Source organism: Lolium rigidum, chromosome 6 (assembly GCF_022539505.1).
Source record: "Lolium rigidum isolate FL_2022 chromosome 6, APGP_CSIRO_Lrig_0.1, whole genome shotgun sequence".
Taxonomy (NCBI): domain Eukaryota; kingdom Viridiplantae; phylum Streptophyta; class Magnoliopsida; order Poales; family Poaceae; genus Lolium; species Lolium rigidum.
In genome coordinates, this window is record NC_061513.1 from 236,158,662 (window position 1) to 236,186,386 (window position 27,725).

The window sequence follows — 27,725 nt, forward strand, 5'->3', positions numbered from 1 at the left end:
ACGAGGAACACTTTCCGGCATTAGGGGGAGATTTCAAGTACCAGAAAGAATGCCCGGAAATTGATTGGAATGCTATCGCCATTTCAGCCTCTGATCCACGTACCCAAGAGACCGAACTACAAGTTCGGAAAATCATAAATTTGCAACATCTTGCAAATAATCTGCCAGATTCATTTACTGATTTAAAAGGTGTCACAAAATCCTTGAATCCGGCCAGAAATGCGCCGAAAGAGTGGAGGTACCAACTAAAACCACTCAACTACCCGTTCCCAAAAAGAGGGGGAGTAGTACGGCCTCGACCGGGATCCTGCTTCTCGCAAGCAGCAAAGGAGAGTGAGGAGAAACTCCTCAAAGTCAGTAGATGCAAGTCAACTCAAAGTTGACAAACACCTTATGGGTAGTATACACCCAGTGGAAGGGCAACCTCCACAACCCAGCTCCAGCTTGCACACCTCTGGCTGGGACATCGGAACACCTAGACTCACGCGTATTGGGAAATCACGAAGAGTTATCAACGGTGCACGAGATATCCATCAACTATATCGATTACGGGGAATCATTCAACCGTAAGTCTACGATTGTCGACACTTATTTTTCTGCTACAATTGCAAATACCCTTCTTAATGATCATGATCCAAGGACTATCGTTGAGTGTGAAAAACGCTCCGACTGGCCTCAATGGAAGGATGCAATACAAGCAGAATTAGCCTCGCTTAATAAAAGGAAGGTATTCACAGAAGCAATACCTACACCTCCCAGTGTTTTCCCTGTGGGATTCAAATGGGTTTTCCTCCGCAAAGGGAATGAGAACAATGAGGTGGTGAGATACAAAGCAAGGCTCGTAGCACAGGGTTTCACGCAGAGACCCGGCATTGATTTCAATGAGACATATTCTCCAGTTATGAGTGGTATCACTTTCCGATATCTAATATCTTTGGCAGTGCAAAATCGTCTATCTATGCAGTTGATGGACATCGTGACCGCATATCTTTACGGTTCACTAGATTCGGACATTTACATGAAGGTTCCAGATGGAATCTCTGATTTCGCTGGGAGCGTGCTGATAACGTGTTTAGAATAGAAATTGAGCGAGAGATCGAGAGAATGAAAGTGACTGCTTTTCCATTGATGTTGAACACTTATATACAGGGGGGAACGGACGCGTCCGAGGGACGCGACGGTTCGGAAAGACGGTTCCTGGAGGCGACGCTCTAGGAACGATAAGTCGGTTCCACAACGTGAGGATATCCCCGTGTGGTTACAAGTATAGATTCATTTAACTAATTACATTAATTAATTAAATCCTAACACTTTGCACCTTTAGTTTCTACCTTGGTACATTGGAGTCGTCAATTTTCGACAACCCAATAGATAAATGTGTAGGTATATGCTTCTGACCTTCTTGATTCTAGATTTCTGTTAATTTTCAGTTCCTGAGATTCTCACTAAGCAAGCAAGAAGAAATTCATCTACTATTCTGTGCAGCTTAGTAATTATGTAGAATGGATATTGTTTTTAAGCTGTTTTCAGCAGATAAAATCCATGTTTGTGAAAGCAGATAAATTGTTAAAATATAGTAGAATATGCGCACCTGCATGATTGCGGCCATTTCACAATTGATGTGTATAAATGACATGCTAAAACATCAAGTCAGTCATGTTTTTGATGGTTTGAACAGAGGGTTGTCTGACAAGCATCTGGCTTTGTTCATTTATTTTTTGAGAGTGGATTTTTAGAGCAAGTGCTTGGTGCGCACCCGTATCTGCACCGTCTACACTGCTCAAGATTCGTGCTAGCTCTTTCCCCCCTCTCAAACATCTTCTCATTTTTATATCTCTCACACCACACAATTTTTTAACTTGAATTTTTTCAGATCACTCAAACATAACAACTAGACTATGGGAAAAATATTTTGGATTTTTTATGTCATTATGTATATAAATATATCAGGAATTTATTTTGAATTTTAAATAATTTAAAATTTAAATTTGCGCAAAAAAATTCCGAACTATTTTTCCCCCATTCTATTTGTTATTTTTGAGTGACTTGCAAAAAATCTAATCAAAATATTATAAATTTGAAAGATATGAAAAAGAAAAAGTCAAAAAAGGGGTGGGTGCGTGGAGTGCATCTGCTCCACCACACTTTTCCCTTATTTTTTACTTATAAATTTGACATAGGAGTTGACATGGCGTGGACATACAACATAAGAGATCAAGTTTTAGCATATTTCTAACTCTATAAATTATTGCAAAGCACAAATATGAGAATTAGTGTCTTCTGTGCAGCAGTCTTGTACAAGGAAATTGAGAGAGGCGGTTATTGAGTTGTTGATCCGATGGCGAGATGAATCATCGGACGTCGCCGCCAGCAGGACATACCAATGGGGATGCATGTATCCCATGATGAACACATCTGATGCAGTTGGCGCCATCCACTCATCCCCCATGAGCAGCTCCACCATCTCACCTATTGTGTGCACTCAAGTCCTTCGGATAAGCAAACAGTGCTCCTTTTTTTTTAACTCTGCTCGTTTATCTTTTATCTTGGATGTCTCACTGTGATGAAATCTCCATGATTGCAGTGAGAGTACCATTTGAGTTTAGCAGCAAAAACTGGGCAATTATTTGTCCTACCATGTTCTCCAAATTTCCTTTATCAGTTTATGTATGCATCTTTGTACATATGCCAAAAATTACTAATTGTTATGGGCAAGAGGGAAGGGATTTCCTTCTTAATTCTTGCTTGATTAGATTGATACATCTCCTCTCCATATATAGAGAGGTTTACTTGACTCCCAAGCAAGGCTTACTTGACCCCTAAGCAAACCATAAGACTAACGGGCCAGGCCCATGACGTACTCTAACACTACACCCCACCTGGACATGCAGCTCGTCCTCGAGCTGCAACCTAAACAAACCATGACTCGACGCAACACAACCCTAACACCTAAAAACGAGCCTTTTACATCTCGGCTTGTTTTATTACTCTCAATCTGAAATGGACGGGGACGCTTTATTGTTGACCCCTGAACATAAAGTGGACACCATCCGCCCGTCGGACATGCACCTGTATAGCCACCTGGATCCCATGGAAACCAGCGGAACAAACGGAGCCCGCGCGGCGGCCGGCGGCAGAATGCAGTGGTGCTACGCGGTGCGCTCCTGTTGGTGACACCATGCCTTCTCCCCGCCGGATGACTGTCGATGGCGCAGACTTTGAGGTCGTTGCCCGCGAGAGAAACAGCATGTCCGCCGCCCATGGGGAAACCGCACGCCCAAGATCCCCGACGCAGCGGACGAGATCGAGGTCCGTTGCGCAACGAAGCGCAACTTGGAGGAGCTGCAGCTGCAGATCACGCATCTCCCGCACACGTCGACGCACTAGGATGCCACGCGCAGCAGCCTGCAGCCTCACAAGTGGGCAAGGGATTTCCTTCTTAATTCTTGCTTGATTAGATTGATACATCTCCTCTCCATATATAGAGAGGTTTACTTGACTCCCAAGCAAGGCTTACTTGACCCCTAAGCAAACCATAAGACTAACGGGCCAGGCCCATGACGTACTCTAACACTAATACATTCTTGTTTACTCATCAATGTCAATGTTACTTATAAAGAGTGATTTTTGGTTACAATATTTCTTTGAGGAGTGCATTAGCAAGCAACAAACTCGCTGGTAAGCTTCCATATTTATGTGTTTCCTTGCTCTCTATGGTTCAAGCTTCAGCCCATTTATAATCTATTTGGGTTTTTATATCTGATTCATGTTTATGCTTGTTTCTCAGTTGTCTTTTTATGGGCAATGGTGGATTATATATGTGCAATTTATATTCCTAATTTTACCAGCTACCATTGTTTATATTAACTGAACAACTTAGCAGAACAACAGCTTTGCAGAATATGTTGTCTTACTTTCCATATGCAATGCTAACATGTAGGTGGTTCACTTCGAATTGATATTCTCTATGCCTTGAACAATCAAGATAAACGACCCCTTGAGTAATTGTTCAGTTAACAAGAACACCCAGCTTGTAAGTAGCCACTTCCCCCTTTGTAGGCCTTTTTAGCAACGCCAATGTTTCTTACTCTACATGACTTACATGCTTCATTTTTTGTGGGTACCTTATCTATATTGTTTACAGAGAACTGCTAAGGTTCCTATTTTATTGATTGAGAAACAAGCCATCATAATGGATATATCTGTCTACTCTGACTGTTGGGATTCTCAATTGGGCAACAAGCTACTATATCTACAGAGTGAGCCTGAAATTCTCTGCAAAATGATCTATCGCCCATGCAGTTTATTGCTTATATTTATTTGTGTACAATAAGGCCAAGGTCAGTTAGTTTTCTTCCATGCACTATTTTTTCACATATATCAGATGAAAGAAATTTTATAGCGTTGCAGCAGCACTAGGTGAACAATGTCGTTGATGGAGTAATCATGCTTATGCTCTTAAATTATCTCTATAGATGGATACTGGATCGAGTGTACCCGTGTAGTGAAGTACCAGGTTAAACAAGGCTCTATTACATTCTCTCTTTAGTTTCTCAGATTGCTCAATATTCAGCTTGCAAACAAAAATTGAATGTTGCTTTGGTTAAAAATTAAGAAAGATCTTTTTTCCGGAGTTATTACTTGGCGTATTTATTTCATCTTTTTTCTCATTGTTTTTGTGTTGCGTGGTCACTTTTGTTGAAGATCATCTCGGTATGTATCCTTCTAACTTGTTATCTTAGGTGGATGGTGCCTTAAACTTTTCCTTCGGTGGAAAACGTGTTCTCAAGTATGCTTTCTTGACAATGCAATACTCTCAGGTTTTGTTGAAAACGAAGTTATTTTCAGTATGTTTTCTTTTATTAACTTTGTCTACATGTATTTTCAGCGAGAAGCAACCCCTCCGATATCTGACCTTGGAATGGATTTCTTATTTGAACTAATGCGGCGTTGCAAGTATTTCTAGCGTCTGCATTACATCGTTATTGGCTATTAGGTAATAACTGAATTATCTCTGCCATCATCAGTTTAAGCAGACTCATAGGGGAGATTTTTTGTTGTGAAAATACATTTGTAACACAGATGTGACTGGAGAGCATAGCTGTTCTTAGGTTTGAATCAATGATGGCGTTTTGATTATCTATGTGCAGCTGTATTACTTATTTCTGAAACAATGGAAATTTAATATAGACGCAAGGTTCTTTCCCCTTTGTTTTCTGGCAGGTAGTCTTGGCATGAATTTGTATGAATTAGCATTTCTCTTGCAGAATAGATTGGAACGGAGCAGTCTGTCCTGCTCAGATGTTTTCTTTTCTTTCTTTTGCTGCAATTTATATTGATATTTCTTTTACAAGCTTTCTTTTACACTGTGTAAACCGTTTATTAAGGGGACTACCATGAGAAACTCTGCTCGTGTGGCCCCAGAGGTATCGAGCATGTTTATAGGAACTATGGGTATTTTTGCTCATGGATTTTCTTTTACACCGTCTGTATTATTTCTTGGTGTTTGAGTTTTTTACTTTTTATGACAAAATGGAAATTGACGAGTACATGGTTTTTCCTTTGCCAGAACATGTAGATTCAGAACTATCTAAGCTTTATTCTGTTATGCCAAAAGAAGATGAGGAGACGGGTATGTTGTGATATCAGAAGCTACCATGGCCTATGAAGCGATAGCCTAAACACAGAACATTGTCTGTCTGGCTTTGTTTCATGATAAATGTACAATTGTAGTTTCTCCATGGTTACGTGAATCAATTTATTTGACTTCTTAATAATGTATTGTATTAGATGGTGATCAACTGGAAGCCTTATTTACTCCTTAATTATGTCTCTACCATACTTATGTGCTTTGGCATCCCAGCTACCTTGATATTTGTCAGTGTAGCAGGGGGTGCTCTAGATGATGAAATTGGGAGTTCATTTACAAAATTATTCTCGAGAGTGCTCTATTGCTGCAAGATGTAAAATGGACATATTCTTTTGTAATACGATCTTCCATAATTTCACCGCTCCAGAGTTCATTTTATGGTTTATGTGACCAAGTAAACAAAGAAGGGTTCAAAATTCAGCACCCAAGCTATCAATCAATTGCTTTTCGACGTGCTAAGGTATACATAAATACAGGCTGAGCAAGCTGATCAGCACAAGACCCATGTGACATTTTGTCATTTGGGCGTTGGGATTGGGTTGCAGAGCACCAGCGAGGAGGCGTCCCAAGGGGCACCCCAACCACTAGTGTACGTGCATTAAAAGGGTGACACCAATCATACAGTATGGATTTTCTATCTCACAGTCATTTCTTGAAACCCATGAAACTTTTATGTGGAGCAAGGTGGAACTCCATATCATGAAACCTAGAGTTGAAAAATAAATTGGCGGAACTCTTTAATTACCCGTAGAAGTATGTAAGTGGGTAGTTGTGCATTTCTAGTTTTTAAATTTACAGTTGCACAAATTTCTAAATATACTAACTAAATACCCATGCATTGCAAACGTGAAATAAATATGTGTTAGAGAAGACCGGTTACCACATGCCTAGAAAATAATCTATACCTTGTTGTCTCCTTTCGATACATTCTTGCTTGAACCGCTCAAATTTTGCAGCCTTGCATTCCTTCTTGCTTCCTCAATCATGTTCCTTGTACACAAACTCAAAAGGAATGATAATTTGCTAACTAATAGTTCCTACATTCACTTATTGCTTCAAATGACCAAGCCAAAATGCGTTCAAGGGGAAGCACTTACCCTATATTTCATCTAAGTCGATGTGCAAACTTGATACGAAGTCATCAAATAAATTTAGTTATGTGTAATATAATTTAAAATATCTAACACCATTACACAGTTCAATAGCACGGTTAAGTTAAGTTTTCTTTAGATCCAACAATAAGTTTAAAAAGCTGCAATAGCTTGTATACGTATTCAGCTTTGATTAGGCATGCTGGTTTTTATTTATTTTCAATATATGATGATTATCTCGTTGCTTTTGTCTCTTCCCAGTTGACATGCATGCAACTAAACTAGATATTTCTGTAATCAATTGTAGAAGTTATTTCCTTGCCTTGTGATTTGATATATGCTGGTGCTGTAATTTACATATATAGAATGTGTGCATAGAGAGTGGAGCGTAGGCTACATGCATAAATTTGTTGGAATGATAGATAGGTTTTCTCATGGCCATGTGGTGACCAATATCTGTTGTGATATGGTTAGTAAGACTGAACCTTACCTCTGCCTCTTTTCCCAATCTAGCCGAGAGAAACAACCATATGCATTTTGTTTTAAACCTGGGAGCAGCTAATCCAAAAAAAAATATAGTACAGTAGCTTCATTTGAACATACATATGTACCTGTATGGTGTCAATTTCCTTGCTCATCATGGGGTGCATGCTTTGTCTCAACCGTATTCAGATAGTTCCCCATTTAGTTGCAAGCTGAAATTAAAAGCATGGTTACATAGTCTTGTTTCCTTAATTTACATGTATGATGATAAAAGAAACAATGTTATCACAGAATCTGAACTCGATGCTTAACAAGGTAGATGATAAATGACAAAGAAAATTACATTTAATAAAATCTCCCGGTCTTGTTATCTACAATCAAAGAATCTGAACTCGGTGCTTAAAAAACAAGGCATATAATAAATGACAAGAAACTGCATATAATAAAATACATACATATACATCTTGTTTTCTATAACGTGAAACTGAGACAGCATTGCACCAGTTCAAGCTACGAGAGCAAAGAAAATTTTGGGAGAGTTGATGGGATGCTTCGTGGGCAGCAGATTAGGGAATAACTACAATAGTACAAGCACCACCATGCGGACTAGGGGGTATCTATGGATGTACCATCGGAGAGCTGGACCAGCAGGCGAGCGCATCATGGAGCGGTAACGACCATTTGTTTGATACAATGGTTGGGCTAGATTTTGGACCGTTAAAACCATATGGTTTGGACAGCAAGTGTCAGTTTAAGTATAAAGAGAGGATCAATGTATAACAATTAGGATTACAGGACAGAGAGTGAACCTGTCCTGTTCCAAGAATTTATCTTTTTGGGGGGCATCATTCCTGATCGGGGAGTGGAGCTTTTGCTGATCAGTGCACAGCCAATGCACAAAAAAACATAGGCAATCTCCTACTGGTTCGTACAACTGTGACCAGCCAACTGCACAACAACTTGGACAAAAGGGAGTTGCGGTTGGAGGAGTTTGACGCCTGAGTACAAATATTTAGAGGAGAAGGTACCCTGGTGGCGAGCTGGTCGGCTTCCTCCTTGACCGCCTTGGACGCCACCCTCTCCACGAGCAGCCTCCCTCTCAGTCTCAGGGACTCCACCATCCTCATGCCGCCACCCACCAGCCTCGCTGCCGCCCACATTTCCCCTGCAATCCACAAAAATGCAGAAAAAAGAAAAGACTCAGGGATCCATTAACACGCATTGGAGAATAGACACAACACCAAGACTAAGAAGGTTCCAGTGATAAAGAATCAACAATCTTGCTGGAAACCAAGAAAGCATCGAAGAAGGCAAATTAAGGACTAATCCTAGCAAGTGACCGACCTGCATTGTGTGGCTGTTTCAGACATTACTGCTGGACACGGCGATCTTGTATCGTGCCCGATCTTGGCAATGGCAGGGTAAGGGAAGAGAAGTGGTGTGTGTAAGATTGATAACAGGAAGTGCAACATGAAGGGCAGCACTACTCTTTCATCTTTTCAAACCAAGGACTGAGACAAAAATAGAAAAGAAACGCTCCCATTGTCGTTGTTGCTGTGCTGAACTTAACTGAATCAGAAAGATAACCGACCTAGTATTAACAATGACACTCCGAGCTGTATTCTTGTACAGCTGTTCCAAGCATTTATGCTGGCACAGCTGAAGTGAACTGAATAAGAGAGAATGCAGCACACGTACCCTATGGAATGCCCAACACAGCCACGTGTACAAAAAGACATAAGTCTTCTCTCAGAGCTGGTCATTACCGTGACCTGGGAGGCCACATCATGAGCACACAATCATTTTGGTACGCATGCATATAACACTAAAAAATTCAAACCATTTTGAAATTCTCAATTTGGATCAAGACACAATAACAGACAACTGGATACAGGTTACTTAGCCAAGGTTTTATCTCAAAATATCCCAAGAAATTCATCATGATTTGTCTTGCCATTTGCTGTTGGCCATGATCCAAATTGTGCAGTGTTCTACCTACCTCCATTGTCTTTTGTTTGCACATATGTTCAGATGAGTGTGCATAGCACTATGGTTAAAGAGAAGCATTTCACTATAACAGAACCACTCTATCAAAAAAAAGTGATTAATGATGGGGTTAGTATATTCATTTAGCTTCACTTCAGTGAAGCAAGAGCCTGCATGCTTTTTCATGTGGTGACAAACCTGAGAGCTGCTTGTGTGCTTTTCTTTTTCGGAGTTCATTCATGAGCAGCATGAGAACTTGACTGACATTCTCTGTGAAAAACATACAGCTTCACACAAGAATTATATTTGTTTGCCGCACTGCAAATACCAAATACACACAAAAAGACAGATATATGCACATCTGAATCATGGTTTCGTAATTCCTAAGAGTAAATTTTACTTTTCCATATTATAAGGTCACAAGGAAAAGCCATTATTCATTCATTGGATATAAGGCATGAAAGCAACTTTTTTATTTATTAAATGGATAATCTTCTGCACCTTTATCTCTTCGCCTTTCATCTACGACTAAGGAACAGGTCATGCTTGCACGTCATTAAATTTCAGAACAGACTGATATTGCTTCTGAGATATTCGGTATTTTTCTTTACTGTAATTGCTATTGTTATCATTGAAATCATAAATAAAGATAAGAAGAGTATGATTTGCTTGTAGTACAAAAAGGTCATCCATTATTCATGAACTACTATGCAACCGGTACCATTATTGGTTTGATATCCAAAGCCCGTGCATCCAGCTGTAGATCATAACTTCATTAAAAAAATCTATAAACTTTGGTTCTCTAAATCAAAGTGAAAATAGCTTGATCACTCAAGACATCTGATTCAACTGAGCTAGTAGCTAAAACAGAAAAAAAAAATCTTCTTGAAAGGAGAAGAGAGAAGAATACTTATCCCAGTTAATAGGAAAGTAATGACTAGAGTGACGAACCAATATAGAGTAGAAACAAGATAGTAAATTATAGGTATTAAAAGTACCATAGATAAGTGCTAATATAATAACATCAGGACAAGTCCTAATACTATAATACATAATATCGATGACACCAAAGCAGAATGGAGAACAGGCTCACTTCATAAACTACTCGGTTCATCAAGGTTCATCAGAGCTAACATAGATAAAGAACTTGAGGGCACATGACGATGCAGAAGTTCTTGACATACTACTACGAAACTAAGGAAGCAGTTTCACACCTTGTCATCATATATTTGACCAACTCAGCGTATTACGTCATGTATTCGACAAGCGTGCTAAGCACCTCCCTCGTGATACTCGTACGGTCCTGATGAATCTTCATTTTCAAAATCCGTTGTTTCTTCAACTTGGCATCCAACTGGTGGGCTGTATCGTCATCAATAAACTCAAACGCCCTTTTCAGAAAGCAGCGGTCACCACCAGCGATCTCCTCCACCATTAGAGTGAGGTGAGGGTACATGTCCCGGAGTTCCTCAAACTTCCTACGGACAAGCGGCTGGCCAGAGCTGTTCTCTTTTATCTCACGCTTGGGCAACATCAGGGAATCACCCCAAATTTTACTGGATAGATCATACTTGCGCAGGTCATCAGCATCTCCAGGTGGTGGTGCTCCAGAAGCAGCAGCAGTGGTCCGCATAGTATAGTACTTGTTCCTCAGCCCGCGGACCTTCTCGTAAATCTGTGTCTTGGTGAACTCTTTCTTGTCAACAACGTGCTCGCGGACGACTTCACACAGCTGGGAGCGACCTGGAGGTTTCCCATAAGCTTTGACGAACGCGGCGAGGGACTCGAGGATGCCAAACTCGTCTTCCACGGACCAAATACGAATGCCTGCCACTTTCCCCTTTGCCACGGCCTTTTTCTTGTCACCGGCAGCCACATCCAGCGGGGTGCTCTCCGGACCAGAAGCGGGCAGATCGGTCTTGGGCGCCTCCTTCTCCTCCTGGACGCGGTCATTGGCGGAGGCCTCCACCTCCTGTACGACTTCGTTGGCGGAGGGATCACCGGCGCGCGGCTGCTGAGAAGCTTTGGCCTCGTCCATCTTCTGGCCCGGCGACTTGTTTATAAGCTGCGGGGATGAAATCAGATTGGTGGCCGACTGCGACTGAGGGAGCGTCCTGAGCGCTGGGGGTGGGCTTGAGGGAGCGGTGGGTGTGGGAGCATCATCGGGGAAGAGGGTGTGCCATGAGCGGCGGGCGGAGCTGCTCTTGGGCGCATCTCCCATGGCTGGCTTTTGCTCTTCTGATTTGGGGGAGAAGACGAAGGAACCTACCTCCAGTTTGTGTACTAACAAGTATACTTTTCAGATCTAGGTATGTCTACTAGTAAATAAGGAACGAGCTGGAATTGCCCCTTGAAAAAAAAATTCATTTCCATGTTAATATTTTTTGTGTTAGGGCAAGTGATCGTGCACATTAAAAGTTTTGCATAGAAAAGAATGGAAATATCTACTTTGGATGGTAGTGTGCAAACTTATTTTATATTGTATTTCATTTTTATTCATGGTTTTACAAATTTACAGCTGGTTTGGATCTGGGGTCCTTGGATGGTTTCTTTGAGCGAATTTTACACTGTGTCATATAAAACCGGCAGCGCCCGGTGAAAACCCTAGCCACGCTCCCCCCTCCTTTCTCCTCTTCCTTGAGTGCTCCTCGTGAGAGGCGTCTAGCGCAGCTCTGCCACCCTATAGCCGGCCCTCTTCTACCTCCACCTCACGTAGATCGTCCATGCCGACATAAGGAGCATGCATGGTCGTCGCTACACCGCGAGAGAAGAGGTGGGAGGATGATGACGGCAACAATCTCCTCCGTTCTCACTAGTTGATCTTCTCCATGCATGTCGACCGGCAGAACTTGAGCTCGATATACCCGCCAGCGAGAAGGAAGAGCACGGGATGCATCTCCATACAACATTGCCCTCCTTCTCTTCTTATTACTGGTTCATTTATCTCATCTCTCTCTCTATCTGTTTTTCTCTCTCTTTGTGTGTGATATGGTATAGAGAAATGTATGTAAGCAACTTGTTTGATGATATGTGTATGAGACATGTAAATGTTTTGTTTGGGGATTATCTTGTAGGTCTCCGAATTGGTTTCCTCCCTCTCCTCTTTCCCCTCCCCCACATTTTTGGTTTATCTTCTAAAAAGGCACTTCAACTGCCAGGTTCTGTCGCGTGTCAACGAACGCAGTCACCTAGGATGCCCAACACCCCAAATTTGTTCGGTGAGTGCGCGAGGTGCAACAACCTTGATCAAGCAATACAAACACAAACACAACCGATTTTTACCTAGGTGCAGGCCCCCTATGGTGACCACGCACACCACTGCATGTTGTGGTGCACAGATCATTGGCATAACACTCACCGAACACCCGTTTCACAAATATCACACCCATTAGAGTGGACAACAGAAACACCGCAGGTCCAAATTGTCTAACTATAGAATTTCATCTCAAAAGATCATTTACATAAGATCTTAGGAACCTCCATTTCACAATGAACTTGCTAGGTAAGTTCATATTCAAACCAAGATCTAGAAGAAGCAATTCGTCAACTACTCCACGACGAGACTATTTCGTGTACTACATGGCTAGCGATTGCTGCTAAGAAATATGCTACTAATAATATCTAAGGTTCGGTGTAATGTCCCAGGTTTAGAGACGATCGAGAGGTAGATTTTAGAAAGGGATGTGCATTGCATCATAAATTCTGGGGAAATTTCGCGCTTTTAAAAGAAAATTGCATCAAAGGGGAACAAGTTTCTCTCTCGACACCTTACAGGGTTAGGGTTTCGAGAGTGCGATAAACTTGCACCTCACTTAACTCAATTAGGGTTTTTGAGAAGAGAGAGGGGGTTAGTGCATCACAACTTAAGTTGCATGATTGAATTCAAACAACTTGTGTTTGAATTTCAAATTCAAACATCACATGATTACTTCATAATTCAAATTGAGGTAATTCATTAAACAAATAGAAATAATTAAGAATATAAATAGTACATTTATTAAGTAAAGCTCATTAGAGAAACTTGAGCTTTATTGATATTCACACAAAATACAATGTCAATTACAATATCCAGAATTCAAATATGAATTTACAACACATTACAAGAATTGATGAAATAGAAAAAGAAAAAAGAAAATTACAAGTTAATGAAATGTCCTAAACTACACAAAATAATCTTCTTGAAAGGCTTGATCCAGTTGATCTTGATCTTCATCTTGATCACCTCATTGATCCCTGCACACACACAAAGATCAAACAAGAGGTTATGCCAAGTGGCATTGCCACTTGGAAGGTTAGCAAAAGAATGTAGAAATTGAGAGGATATGACCAGGAACAGCCGAGCTGATCCACTCAGCTGCACAAGACCCACACACACACACACACAAGCTGCTCACACAGCCAGAGTGCATGCTCAACAGCAAGTCATGGAGTGTGCATGCACAACAGCACACACACACAGCCAGGGGAGTCACCAAATGAAGCCAGGCCTTGTTGTCGACCAGATTGGCAAAGAGTTGGGCATATATAAACTTTTCACAGCCCAAACCCTAGCCATTTCATCGGCAACAACTCAAGTGGTAAGAACACCAAGAACAGCAAGAACAGGTGAACAAGTAGAGCTGCTCAACCTATTCCAGTAAACCACTGAAACAAATCAAGCATCACCAGCAAGCCAGGAGGAGCAGGGCAAGCACATAAATCCAACCGGAAGCAAATCCACTACATCAACAATCATTCTAGGAGCTGGAGTGAGGTATACACAAAGAATCATGGGCAAACATCTGTTTTGCTCATAAATAAGCATGTGCATCAAACACACACGAGTTCTAGGGTGTGAGTACCCTGTTTGTGTCATCATCTGGCTACCAAGTCAGTTGGTGCAAGCAAATATGGTGAAGCAAATAGGAAATCACCAAGGGAACACTGGTTAACCAAAACAGTGGCATAACCAAGGCAATCCATCAAGGAATTGATCCTATCTATTCAACCAGAGTCACTTAGCACCTAAAACCTAGCACACCATCAGGCAGATAGACAATATGTGTCTATTCTTGTTTGTCAACATCAAAGATCACTAGTAATTAAACAAGTAAATTAACCAGTAATGCATTCACTAAGCCACAACAAGCCAACAAAGGTGGGAGCTACCTAAACAGCAATGAATTGCTGTCAAGGTCACCTCAACCACTCAACCAGTCCAATCAAATAAGCCATGCATAGTTATCATCACCCAGAAGGGTTCAAAAGAGGGCTAGGGTACCCAACCAAGTGGTGGCATCCATCTAGCCCTGCCAAAGTTAATAAAATGATCATTACTGCAAGCAGTTCACATCACTTATCCATTTAGTAAAGCCAGGTAATACAGATAAATGAATCATACAAGTTATCAAAGCACCAGAACCTTGCAGATGATCCAATGGATCATTACAAGCATCAACAACTGCTTGAGCAAGCAATAGCATGCACCAGTACAGATTTTGGTGTCACACAGACACATGGACTAGCAGCAATGAGGCACAGTAATAACACAGCAGCTTTTACAAGCAACTGATGATCACATGATCATCAGAAGGTTGCTAGAGCATGCTAAAGCATGCTAGAATTAATTCTAGCATCAACTCATGGACCAGATAATTAAATCAGCCACATGACATGAACAAATGTACCACAGATAAGCAAATGAGCTCAATATAATTGTATCCAGAAGCACACCATCACTGGATGGTGCAACCTAGCCAACAAACATGCTCAATGGAGCATTTCCAGGAATTACAACACAAGGGGTTAGCCAATCAGAAGCACTGGCACTTGCATAAGGCAAGGATTATGCATAATAATCAAGCCAGGGGCAAGGAAATGCACACACAGGAGAGGCATGATCCATATAACAACAGCAGGAACAATTTAATATAGCATAAGCATCACAGTATGCTCTTGAGCAAGAGCTCATGAGTTACAACAGCAAGATATAGAGAAGAGCAGCACACACAGAAGCAGCATAAGCACAGCAGCAGCATACGCATAGCAGCAGCACAACACAACAACTAGAATCCATGGCGCATATAGCAGCAGCAACTAGCACATCAAGGCAGCACCAGAGCAAGCATGGCGCAGAGCACATAGGCGTAGCGACGGCGAGCACAACAAGGTGGATGCCAGGGCATCCAGAGGAAGGAGAGGAGGTAGAACAAGACAGAGAGAGAAGGAGGTGAACGCACCTGGAGCAGAGCACCGCAGCGTGCCCATGGCGGCACGGCGGCACGGGCCGACCACGGCAGCGCCAGGCCGCAGCCAGGCCAGGCGTCGCCGAGCACAGATGCCCCAGCACCACCACGGCGAGGCCCACGGCCGCGCCAACGCGTGCGGTTCGCCGGCGAGCAAAGAATCGCTGCGGAACCCCACGGCCGTGTCGCAGATGCGTTGGGGGCGAACGGTGGCGGCGAAGAAACGCAGATCGGCGCGGACCGATCGGTGCACCGTCGGGCGGCCGTTCTTTTGCGACCGATCTCGCCGGCGGGGATGGCCGGAGGCGACCGGAAGAATGCGGCGACGGCGGAGGCGATTTTGGTGTCGCGGGAGCCCGAAGGGGATTAGGGTTAGGGAGAAACGAGGAAGACGACGCGACTGGGTCGGTTGGACCGAGCCTAGTGGGCTGGTCCAACCTAACCAGCTCGACCGCCTGACAGGTGGGCCCAAGGGGCAAAATAGTCTTTTCACAATTCCATTTAAAACAAAAACTTTGAAATTAAATAGAAAATGAGTAAAGGCTCTAAAAAAATAATTAAAAATATGAAAACTGCTCAGCATAAAATTCTCTATCAGAATAAAATATCAAAAGGAATTTTTGATGACAACTAAGAATAAGTCCTAATTTGATGATTATAATAATCATTTAAATCACACTTTATAATTTCAATAATAAAAATAAGTCCATAAATTCTTTTGGATTTTAAAAACACCTTGACAACATTTCAAGGTTGTATTTTACCCTAAACAGAGTATCCCTAAATTGTTCTTAGTAATTACCTCTCACATAAAATGATAAGACATCGGAAAGGGGGGAACAAACCCTAAAAATGGAAAGCATGCATAATTGCTTCTTTAACCATTGCCCTTATCGGACAATGATGTTATTTTTCAGCAACCGAGGACAAGGGTCAGTCCACACCATCCAACCGCAACACTTTGCGGTGTTCGAGCAAGTTCATCACTTGCTCATGTCATTTGAGTATTTTTACCAAATTAATTGCAAAGTACTATGTTTATCACTATTGCATAAAAAAGCAAAACCACTATTTTCATAACTATGAATATGACTAAGTGGTGGGCAATGGAACCATGGATTGTGTTGATATGGTGGAGGTTCCATTGCAAGGGTTTATATCCATCTAGGATTAAACAACAAATGTCGTCCAGTGATTCTTGTGCCGTAAAACTCGTGTTAACCATAAGATCTAGAGTGGGACGGAATAGTCAATTGTATTTCCACCTCTCGTACATCAATGGATGCGCTTACCGTAGACACTTGACCCAGGTTGGGCAAGCGGTGGGGTGGGGATCCCATTCTAATTCCCCACGGTAATGTGGTCTATGATGGGTTGCATCTTCCGGCGAAGGAGTTTGGTTAACTAGTCCTAGACTGTCGTCGTGGTCGGGGTCCATCCTTAATTGGTATAAGAGGACCGGCAAGGACCCAGGGTCGGGGATTGCAACAAAGGGTGGGTGTGCGAGGTAGCGGAGGAATATGATTGGCTATGACCTTATACCGGGCCTCACACCAAAGGAAGTGTGGACGGGAAAGCTGCCCGGTTGGCACCAAGGTTAAGATCTCTTATGGGTAAAGCAACACACCTCTGCAGAGTGTATTGAATCGTGACCTGTCACTCCCTGTTCCGGGATTTGGAACTGCGAACGCTGCCGGAAAGGAACTCCATGAAGTTCTAGTAAACCGGTGAAGGCTGACGGACATAGTTCTTCTGAATAAAAGCAACCTCTTGAAGAAATGATTATCAAAACCTGCATTGGTATTAGACTTTCTAGTCTGATATCGTAGCTAGTGCATTAAACACCTCTTTTCTATAATGAACTTGTTGAGTACGCTCGTACTCATACCACTCTTAAATCCCCTGCTTAGATTGTCTGAATCGACTTGAGGAGGACCAGACCTCTCCGGAGGTATAGAAGGCGTAGACTACCTCATCGTCTACGGAACCGGGGAGGGTTCCGGAGGAGAACAAGCATAGACATATGATACGTCCCAAACGTATCTATAATTTCTTATGTTCCATGCTACTTTATTGATGATACTCACATGTTTTATACACATTATATGTCATTATTATGCATTTTCCGGCACTAACCTATTGACGAGATGCCGAAGAGCCAGTTGCTGTTTTCTGTTGTTTTTGGTTTCAGAAATCATAGTAAGAAAATATTCTCGGAATTGGACGAAATCAACGCCCAGGGGCCTTTTTTTACACGAAGCTTCCAGAAGACCGAAGGAGTCACGAAGTGGGGCCACGGGGTGGCCACACAACAGGGCGACGCAGCCCAGGTGCTGGCCGCGCGGCCCTAGCGTGTGGGCCCCTCGTGACGCCCCTTGACCTGCCCTTCCGCCTACTTAAAGTCTTCGTCGCGAAACCCCCAGTACCGAGAGCCACGATACGGAAAACCTTCCAGAGACGCCGCCGCCGCCAATCCCATCTCGGGGGATTCAGGAGATCGCCTCCGGCACCCTGCCGGAGAGTGGAATCATCTCCCGGAGGTCTCTTCATCGCCATGATCGCCTCCGGATCGATGTGTGAGTAGTCCACCCCTGGACTATGGGTCCATAGCAGTAGCTAGATGGTTGTCTTCTCCTCATTGTGCTATCATGTTAGATCTTGTGAGCTGCCTATCATGATCAAGATCATCTATTTGTAATGCTACATGTTGTGTTTGTTGGGATCCGATGAATATTGAATACTATGTCAAGTTGATTATCAATCTATCATATATGTTGTTTATGTGCTTGCATGTTCTCCGTTGCTAGTAGAGGCTCTGTCCAAGTTGATACTTGTGACTCCAAGAGGGAGTATTTATGCTCGATAGTGGGTTCATGCCTCCATTAAATCTGGGACAGTGACAGAAAGTTCTAAGGTTGTGGATGTGTTGTTGCCACTAGGGATAAAACATCGATGCTTTGTCTAAGGATATTTGTGTTGATTACATTACGCACCATACTTAATGCAATTGTCTGTTGTTTGCAACTTAATACCGGAGGGGTTCGGATGATAACCCGAAAGTGGACTATTTAGGCATAGATGCATGCTCGGATAGCGGTCTATGTACTTTGTCGTAATGCCCCGATTGAATCTCATAGTACTCATCATGATATATGTATGTGCATTGTTATGCCTTCTTTATTTGTCAATTGCCCAACCGTAATTTGGTTCACCCAACATCCGTTTATCTTATGGGAGAGACACCACTAGTGAACTATGGACCCCGGTCCTATTCTTTACATCCGAAATACAATCTATCGCAATTGTTCTTTACTTGTTCTTCGCAAACAATCATCATCTTCCACACAATACGTTTAATCCTTTGTTTACAGCAAGCCGGTGAGATTGACAACCTCACTGTTACATTGGGGCAAAGTACTGTGATTGTGTTGTGCAGGTTCCACGTTGGCGCCGGAATCCCTGGTGTTGCGCCGCACTACACTCCGCCGCCATCAACCTTCAACGTGCTTCTTGGCTCCTACTGGTTCGATAAACCTTGGTTTCTTTCTGAGGGAAAACTTGCTACTGTACGCATCACACCTTCCTCTTGGGGTTCCCAAAGGACGTGTCGACTGCACGCATCAAGCTCTTTTTCTGGCGCCGTTGCCGGGGAGATCAAGACACGCTGCAAGGGGAGTCTCCCACATCCAATCTCTTTACTTTGTTTTTGTCTTGCTTTACTTTATTTTATTTACTGCTTGTTTGCTCTTATATCAATAACACAAAAAAATTAGTTGCTAGCTTTACTTTATTTACTGTCTTGTTCTCTATATTAAAAACACACAAAATTTAGTTACTTGCATTTACTTTATTTAGTTTGCTTTATTTACTACTGCTAAAAATGAGTAATCCGGAAGTTGAAGTTCGTTCCTTTAAGCAACAAGGGGGAGAAAGTTTTAAAGATGCTTGGTATAGAATTAGCGATGCTCATCATAGGTGCATTAAGAAACACTCCACTATTATACTACTTAGGAACTTTTATGTTGGTATCTCTAGCTGGAATAGGTATGTTCTTGATACTCTGGCGGGAGGTAATTTCCTAGGCACTCCTGCTTTAGAAGCTAGTTGCATTATTGAGAGTCTAGTTGGAATACCACCTGTTAATGAAGCTAAAATTAAAATCTCTCTTTAAGATGTCATGAAAAAGTTGGAAGCCATAGAGAAAAATCTTCCAAGTATTGAGACTAAATTGGGAATATTACTTAATAGCACTGATAAACTTGATAAATCTCTAGGTGGAATTAATGAGAGAATTGCTGTTTTTGAAACTTGTGCTACTCATGATAATCGAACCCATAGGATTGGTGAACTTGAAGAAGCTATGGCAACCTTGGGTTCAACTTTTTTTTCCCTTAAGTTTAAGGAGAAAGCTTATGTGGGTAAGGAGCAAAAATTCATGTATGCCTCTAAAGTGCCTAAGCCAAAAAGCTATTATAGGCCTAAAATTGACAAAGCCCTTAGCACCACTACGGATGGGGGGGCATCTAAGATACCTATTGATGTTGATGCTTCATCTCTTGATAATACTTGATTCACACTTTCTGCGCCTAGGCGAAAGGCGTTAAAGAAAAGCGCTTATGGGAGACAACCCATTATTTTACTTCTGCACTTTTGTTTTATATTTGAGTCTTGGAAGTTGTTATTACTGTAGAAACCTCTCCTTATCTTTATTTTATTGCATTGTTGTGGCAAGTAAAGTCTTTGATAGTAAAGTCAATACTAGATTTCGATTACTGCGCAGGAACAGATTTCTTGTTGTCACGAATTTGAGCAGTAGTCTCTGTAGAAAATTTATAAAAATCTTCCAATTTACGTGCGTGATCCTCAGATATGTACGCAACTTTCATTCAATTTGGGCATTTTCATCTGAGCAAGTCTGGTGCCTCTTAAAAATTCGTCTTTACGGACTGTTCTGTTTTGACAGATTCTGCATTTTATTTCGCATTGCCTCGTTTTGCTATGTTTGATGGATTTCTTTGTTCCATTAACTTTCGGTAGCTTTGTGCAATGTCCGAAGTGTTAAGAATGATTATGTCACCTCCGAATATATGAATTATGCATCGACCCTCTAATGAGTTTGTTTTGAGTTTGGTGTGGAGGAAGTTTTCAAGGGTCAAGAGAGGAGGATGATACAATATGATCAAGAAGAGTGAAAAGTCAAAGCTTGGGGATGCCCCCGTGGTTCATCCCTACATATTTTAAGAAGACCCAAGCGTCTAAGCTTGGGGATGCCCAAGGCATCCCTTCTTCATCGACAACTTATCAGGTCACCTCTAGTGAAACTATATTTTTATTCCGTCACATCTTATGTGCTTTACTTGGAGCGTCTGTTTGTTTTTGTTTTTGTTTTTGTTTGAATAAATTCGGATCCTAGCATTCTTTGTTTGGGAGAGAGACACGCTCCGCTGTTTCGTATGAACAAATATGTTCTTAGCTTTATCTTTAATATTCATTGCGAAATTTGAACTATTTCATTCATTGCTATATGGTTGGAAACGGAAAATGCCGCATGTGGTAAATGGTTTAATGTCTTGAATAATGTAATACTTGGCAATTGTTGTGCTCATATAGATCATGTTTAAGCTCTTGCATCATGTACCTTGTACCCATTAATGAAGAACCACATAGAGCTTGTTAAAATTTGGTTTGCATGATTGATCTCTAGAGTCTAGATATTTTCTGGTTGAGGTGTTTTAACAACAAGGAGACAATATAAAGTCTTATAATAGTTACAATATGTTCATATGTGAGCTTTGCTGCACCTTTTATACTTGAGTTTGCTTCAAACAACCTTGCTAGCCTAGCCTTGTATTGAGAGGATTTCTTCTCGTGCATCCAAATCCTTGAGCCAATAACCATGCCATTTGTGTCCACCATACCTACCTACCACATGGTATTTCTCTGCCATTCCAAAGTACATTACTTGAGTGCTATCTTTAAAATTCTATTCTTTGCCTTTGCAATATATAGCTCATGGGAAAGTAGCCTTAAAAACTATTGTGGTGAAGAATATGTACTTATGTGTCTTATTTCTTAATAAGTTGCTTGTTGAGCAGTAACCATGTTTACGGGGACGCCATCAACTTTTACCTTTGTTGAATATCATGTGAGTTGCTATGCATGTTCGTCTTGTCCGAAGTAAGGGCGATTTTCATGATCAAATGGTTTGAGTATGCATACTTGTTAGAGAAGAACATTGGGCCGCTAACTAAAGCCATGATCCATGGTGGAAGTTTCGAGTTTGGACAATTAATCCTCAATCTCTTATGAGAATATTAATCGTTGTTGAATGCTTATGCATTAAAGAGGAGTCCATTATCTCGTTGTCTATGTTGTCCCGGTATGGATGTCTAAGTTGAGAATAATCAAAAGCGAGAAATCCAATGCGAGCTTTCTCCTTAGACCTTTGTACAGGCGGCATAGAGGTACCCCTTTGTGACACTTGGTTAAAACATATGCTATGCAATGATAATCCGTGTTAATCCAAGCTAATTAGGACAAGGTGCGAGCACTATTGGTATACTATGCATGAGGCTTGCAACTTATAAGAGATCTTATACATAACACATATGCTTTATTACTACCGTTGACAAAATTGTTTCTTGTTTTCAAAATGAAAAGCTCTAGCACAAATATAGTAATCCATGTTTCCCTCTGCGAAGGGCCTATCTTTTACTTTATTGTTGAGTCAGTTTACCCATTCTTTCTATCTTAGAAGCAAACACTTGTATCAACTGTGTGCATTGATTCTTACATGTTTACCTATTGCACTTGTTATATTGCTTTGTGTTGACAATTATCCATGAGATATATATGTTGAAGTTGAAAGCAACTGCTGAAACTTATATCTTCCTTTGTGTTGCTTCAATGCCTTTACTTTGAATCTATTGCTTTATGAGTAACTCTTATGCAAGTCTTATTGATGCTTGTCTTGAAACTACTATTCATGAAAAGCTTTTGCTATATGATTCATTTGTTTACTCATTATCTTCATCATTGCTTCGAATCGCTGCATTCATCTCATATGCTTACAATAGTATGATCTAGATTATGATAGCATGTCACTTCAGAAATTATCTTTGTTATCGTTTACCTACTCGAGGGCGAGTAGGAACTAAGCTTGGGGATGCTTGATACGTCCCAAACGTATCTATAATTTCTTATGTTCCATGCTACTTTATTGATGATACTCACATGTTTTATACACATTATATGTCATTATTATGCATTTTCCGGCACTAACCTATTGACGAGATGCCGAAGAGCCGATTCTTTGTTTTTTGCTGTTTTTGGTTTCAGAAATCCTAGTAAGGAAATATTCTCGGAATTGGACGAAATCAACGCCCAGGGGCCTATTTTTACACGAAGCTTCCAAAAGACCGAAGGAGTCACGAAGTGGGGCCACGGGGTGGCCACACAACAGGGCGGCGCGGCCCAGGTGCTGGCTGCGCGGCCCTAGCTTGTGGGCCCCTCGTGACGCCCCTTGACCTGCCCTTCCGCCTACTTAAAGTCTTCGTCGCGAAACCCCCGGTACCGAGAGCCACGATACGGAAAACCTTCCAGAGACGCCGCCGCCGCCAATCCCATCTCGGGGGATTCAGGAGATCGCCTCCGGCACCCTGCCGGAGAGGGGAATCATCTCCCGGAGGTCTCTTCATCGCCATGATTGCCTTTGGATCGATGTGTGAGTAGTCCACCCCTGGACTATGGGTCCATAGCAGTAGCTAGATGGTTGTCTTCTCCTCATTGTGCTATCATGTTAGATCTTGTGAGCTGCCTATCATGATCAAGATCATCTATTTGTAATTCTACATGTTGTGTTTGTTGGGATCCGATGAATATTGAATACTATGTCAAGTTGATTATCAATCTATCATATATGTTGTTTATGTTCTTGCATGCTCTCCGTTGCTAGTAGAGGCTCGGCCAAGTTGATACTTGTGACTCCAAGAGGGAGTATTTATGCTCGATAGTGGGTTCATGCCTCCATTAAATGCGGGACAATGACAGAAAGTTCTAAGGTTGTGGATGTGCTGTTGCCACTAGGGATAAAACATCGATGCTTTGTCTAAGGATATTTGTGTTGATTACATTACGCACCATACTTAATGCAATTGTCTATTGTTTGCAACTTAATACTGGAGGGGGTTCGGATGATGTAAGCCCCAGGAGTAGGAATTGAAATACCCAGAGCGCGCAGGTAAGAGGGGTTTATGTGCATGAGGTCACTACAAAGGACCGTGAGGTCGCCTCGCATTCCCAAGCATATGGGTATGCCAAGCAACAGCTCGACACACCCATGCACACAACACCCACCTCTAAGGCTCACGATGGGCTTTCCAAGCCTGAGTGCTTCTCCTTCCTGTGCACTTCACACATACACACACAGTGCACAGGATACGAGGGTAGAATACAGCTTGAATATCACAACATGACTATGTATGACACAAAAGATGAAAATAAGGTTCATATATATAGCAACGCTCTAATGAGCAAGATCCAAATGACACTCAGAGGACACATGTCCCAACATTACATCATACATAAGATAGTCAAATAGTCTGGGTACAGACAAGAACCAAATGGGACTAAGAGTCCCGAAGATAATCAAGCGGTGTTCCCATAACCAACATGCCACGGAGCTGCCGCCTTAGGAACGATCCTGCTACGCAACGAAGTCGTCGTCCGTGAACTCGACAAAGTAGCCACCTGCGTACTGGTCATCATCTGTCGTACCTGTTTGTCGAAAAGCGGGTTCCGGAAAAAGAGGGAGAAAAACGAGGGTAAGTACCAAATGGCACGTACTTGCGAGACAAGACCAGCTATGCTCGCTGGTGGGCGGTGTAAACTTCGCCCGGCTTTATGGTGGAGTTTAGCGGAAGCAAAGCACTAACCAATAGAGACACGCTACAACTTCCGTCTAATAGAGAAGGTGAGAGAGCGCATATTCTAGCAGTTCTATACTCGCAATCAACAACCCGACCAAATGCGATCCCCTTAGCCAAGAGGTACTAACAAGGCACTCACACAGTTGACAATTTTATTTCCATTCCATTATAATAGGGCTAACTTACTATGCAAGTAATTAGCAAGTTATTAGCGACATCATTAGGTGTAAGTTGTTATATGATCGAGTTAAACAGCTCCAAGTCGTCCATAACCGCGGACACGGCTTATCGATAAGATTTAACCCTGCAGGGGTGCACCAATGTTACCATACACGCATGCTCGAACCCGCTTAATTACGGCGGAGTCTCACAACAAGACCGTTCCCAAATCAACAAGAATGCCTAGGGGGCCACCCGACTAAGCTACCCGAAACGAAGTTCGGCCGTACTCCGATGCGGACTCAGGGTTTGCGACGGCGGCTAGGCGTGCGAACCACACGCTTTCGCTAAACGTCCCGCGGTGTACAATACAGAATATAAACACCCGAAGGCAACAGGAAGTAAACACCCGAAGGCAACAGGAAGTAAACACCCGAAGGCAACAGTAAGTAAAGCATGGCATACATGGCATAGGAAAATAAAACCAAGGTTGTGGCCCCTTTTCAACAGACTTGAGAAATGGTAATGGGTGATGGGGGGTCCCGATAAAACCTCCCACGAGTGGTTAGCGCGCTCAGTCTTAGAAACAGATAACAAGAACTCGGGTCTAGGGGACATTAGCAAGTCAAAGTTCCGATGCTTTCGCAAAGGGGCTCACAGATGTCTCTGCATATTATATCCCTTAGCAATTTTAAGTTGTAGCAAAAGTTATCATCATCATTTTGAAAAGGTAGTGCATGTGTCAACATCCCAACAAGATATCCCGATCATTTCGAGATATCAACAAAAACCCTAAACTCGCCTACGACTCGCAAAGCTGGCAAACAACAAACAACAAGTAGGGCGAGAAGGTGTATCTCGGAGATATAGGTAACAGGTGGATAGGACACGTGACACAACAGAATCGCAACATAAGGATAGCAATAGATCAAAAGAACATGTAAATGTAAAATAGGTGAAGGGGTGGGCTCGCCTGTCAGATCAGAGGTAGAAGCACCGACACGATCCTCCTGGGGGTGCTCGTACTCCTGCTCGAACTGCTCAGCGTCGGTGTCTACTCGAGAAGAACCAAATAACCCATACAAGAAAGTAGTAGCACAAATCAATACAAGGAAATGCAATGCGCAATATGATGCATGATGACATGGCAAGATGATATGTGCAAGCCAAATTTAAGTGGGGTGCTCATAATTCATATGAAATGATAAACACCCTCACATATACTTTTAATTTAATTTGCAAGTTTTAATTTGGACAATTCAGAGATGATGCCAATGATGCATGACAATGTGATATTTGAATTCCTCATGTTTTTATGATGCATTTAGACATAAAACATGTTGAATTTGGACTTATAGATTAGAAGTTATGAATTATGCAAGTTATAGCAATTAATTCCAATTTATAAAGTGGTCAGATTTTATATTGTTCAAAAGTTGGAACAAACTTAATAGATGGGTAGATCATGTTTTTCTGATACTCAAGCATATAAAGTTTGTGTGATTTGGATTTTGGCACATGCAATTTTAAAACGTTTGAAAATAGGCAGGGGCAAAAATATTGATGAACAGCAGTTTGCAAAAAGGAGGTTTAATCCTGCGCAGGCCAGGATTTGAACTCTAGATGAGAGGGGCAAGGATCAGAGGTGGTGACAGTGTGCTGCTATTGCGTGTTTGACACTAACCGGGATGCATATGAAGTAAACTGTGGGCGCAGGTTAACTGAAGAATGAGACAGTTGCAACTGAAACAGAACAGCTGCTGGCAGCAACTTTGGACGATGATGGAGACCGAAATGTGAGCTTCTATGCGTGTACATGACATAGTTGATCAAGAGGGATGTACCCTGATTCAAATGGGACTGATTTGGGTGAAAACAGTCCACGGTAGTGACGGGGAGACTCGCCGGAAAACAGGTCAGCGACACGGTCGACGCACAGCAAAAACTGCAAACAGTTTTCGGGTGGAACTTTGAATGATGATGGTGTCGGCTATACTGCACGGTTTTGGACGATTCAAAGACCAAAACGAAGCCTGTGATGTTGCGCATCTAGAGGTACAAGTAGCTCGTGCTGAGACGGTCTGTGCCGGAGGTGATCTTCGGCGGAAAACGGCGCGGTGGTGCTGCTTCGGGTAGACGAGGCCATCTTCGTTTTCTACTCGAACCAGAGAAGAACTCGTGCATGGGGAGGAAGGGAAGACGGGGTGCTTCTGCTGCTCACCCTGGGGTGTTGGCGACGACGAGGGGATCGAGGAGGTCGCCGGAAGTTGGCCGGAGACAGAGGAGAAAACGCGGCCGAAGGTGAAGACGCGGCGGCGAGGTTGGTGACGAGCAGACCTTGGCGTTCCAGACTCCGTGTAGTAGACCTTGAGGAAGAGGAAGATGTGGCGGTGCGATTCCCCCGGTCAGGTGAGCTCGAGGACGGTCATGGCGACGGCGGCGGTCAGCGAAGCTCCGGGTAAAAACCCTCTTGTTTGCTTACAGAGAGGTGGAGGAAGAGATGGTGCGGCGCGGCGCGGGCGAGGGAGGAGGGAGCTAGGGTTCTGGTCGGTTTCCTGGCGTCTTAATGAGAGAAAAAGGCAGGTGGCAAGCATCCAGGGAATGGAGAAGATCATGTGGTGGATGTTTGGTTCGTACAGGATGACGGCAGGGAAGAAGGACGAACAGGAGAGGCGTTGAAACTGGGCTCAGCTAGAAGAAAAAGGCTAGGGAGGTGGGCTGCTCCAGAATTGGCGTGGGCTGATTAGCTGATTAGGTTAGTTAGGTTTTTCTCTTCATTTCTTTTTTTGTTTTTGTTTTCTCTCTCTTTTCAAAACAATTTAAGAAAGTTGGAGAAGAGAAATATTTGAATATTTGAAAAGGAATTTGACATCAAAGAAGCCCAACCTTGTATACCAGCTATGGTGGTTGAGATTAAAACAGGAAAAGAATAAGAGGGGGATAAAGAGAATTTTAGTAGAAACCAAAATAATTGGAGAAGGAAGAAACCCAACTCAAGATCATCTTATTATTAGCATTGCAAAATAGAAAGAGAGGGTAGGTTTATAGTAACCATATAAAAGAAAATTTTGGCATGACCTATTTGAAATATAGGTCAAGTGGAAGGATAGGTTGGCTTGTTAGCTTTACTTGGAACATCACAAGAGGGAGGGGATGAACCAAGAGAGAGGAAGAGAGGAAGAACAAGAAGCAAACAAAACGAAGC

General features: G+C 42.4%; 1 protein-coding gene across 1 annotated transcript; it reads right to left on the minus strand.

The window, feature by feature from the left end:
* Positions 1 to 10,297: 10,297 nt before the first annotated feature.
* On the minus strand, positions 10,298 to 11,434 carry LOC124658800. The gene has a single exon (XM_047196821.1). The coding sequence runs from the start codon at positions 11,429 to 11,431 to the stop codon at positions 10,457 to 10,459; it is 975 nt and encodes a 324-aa protein (XP_047052777.1). The 5' UTR covers positions 11,432 to 11,434; the 3' UTR covers positions 10,298 to 10,456.
* Positions 11,435 to 27,725: the final 16,291 nt, after the last annotated feature.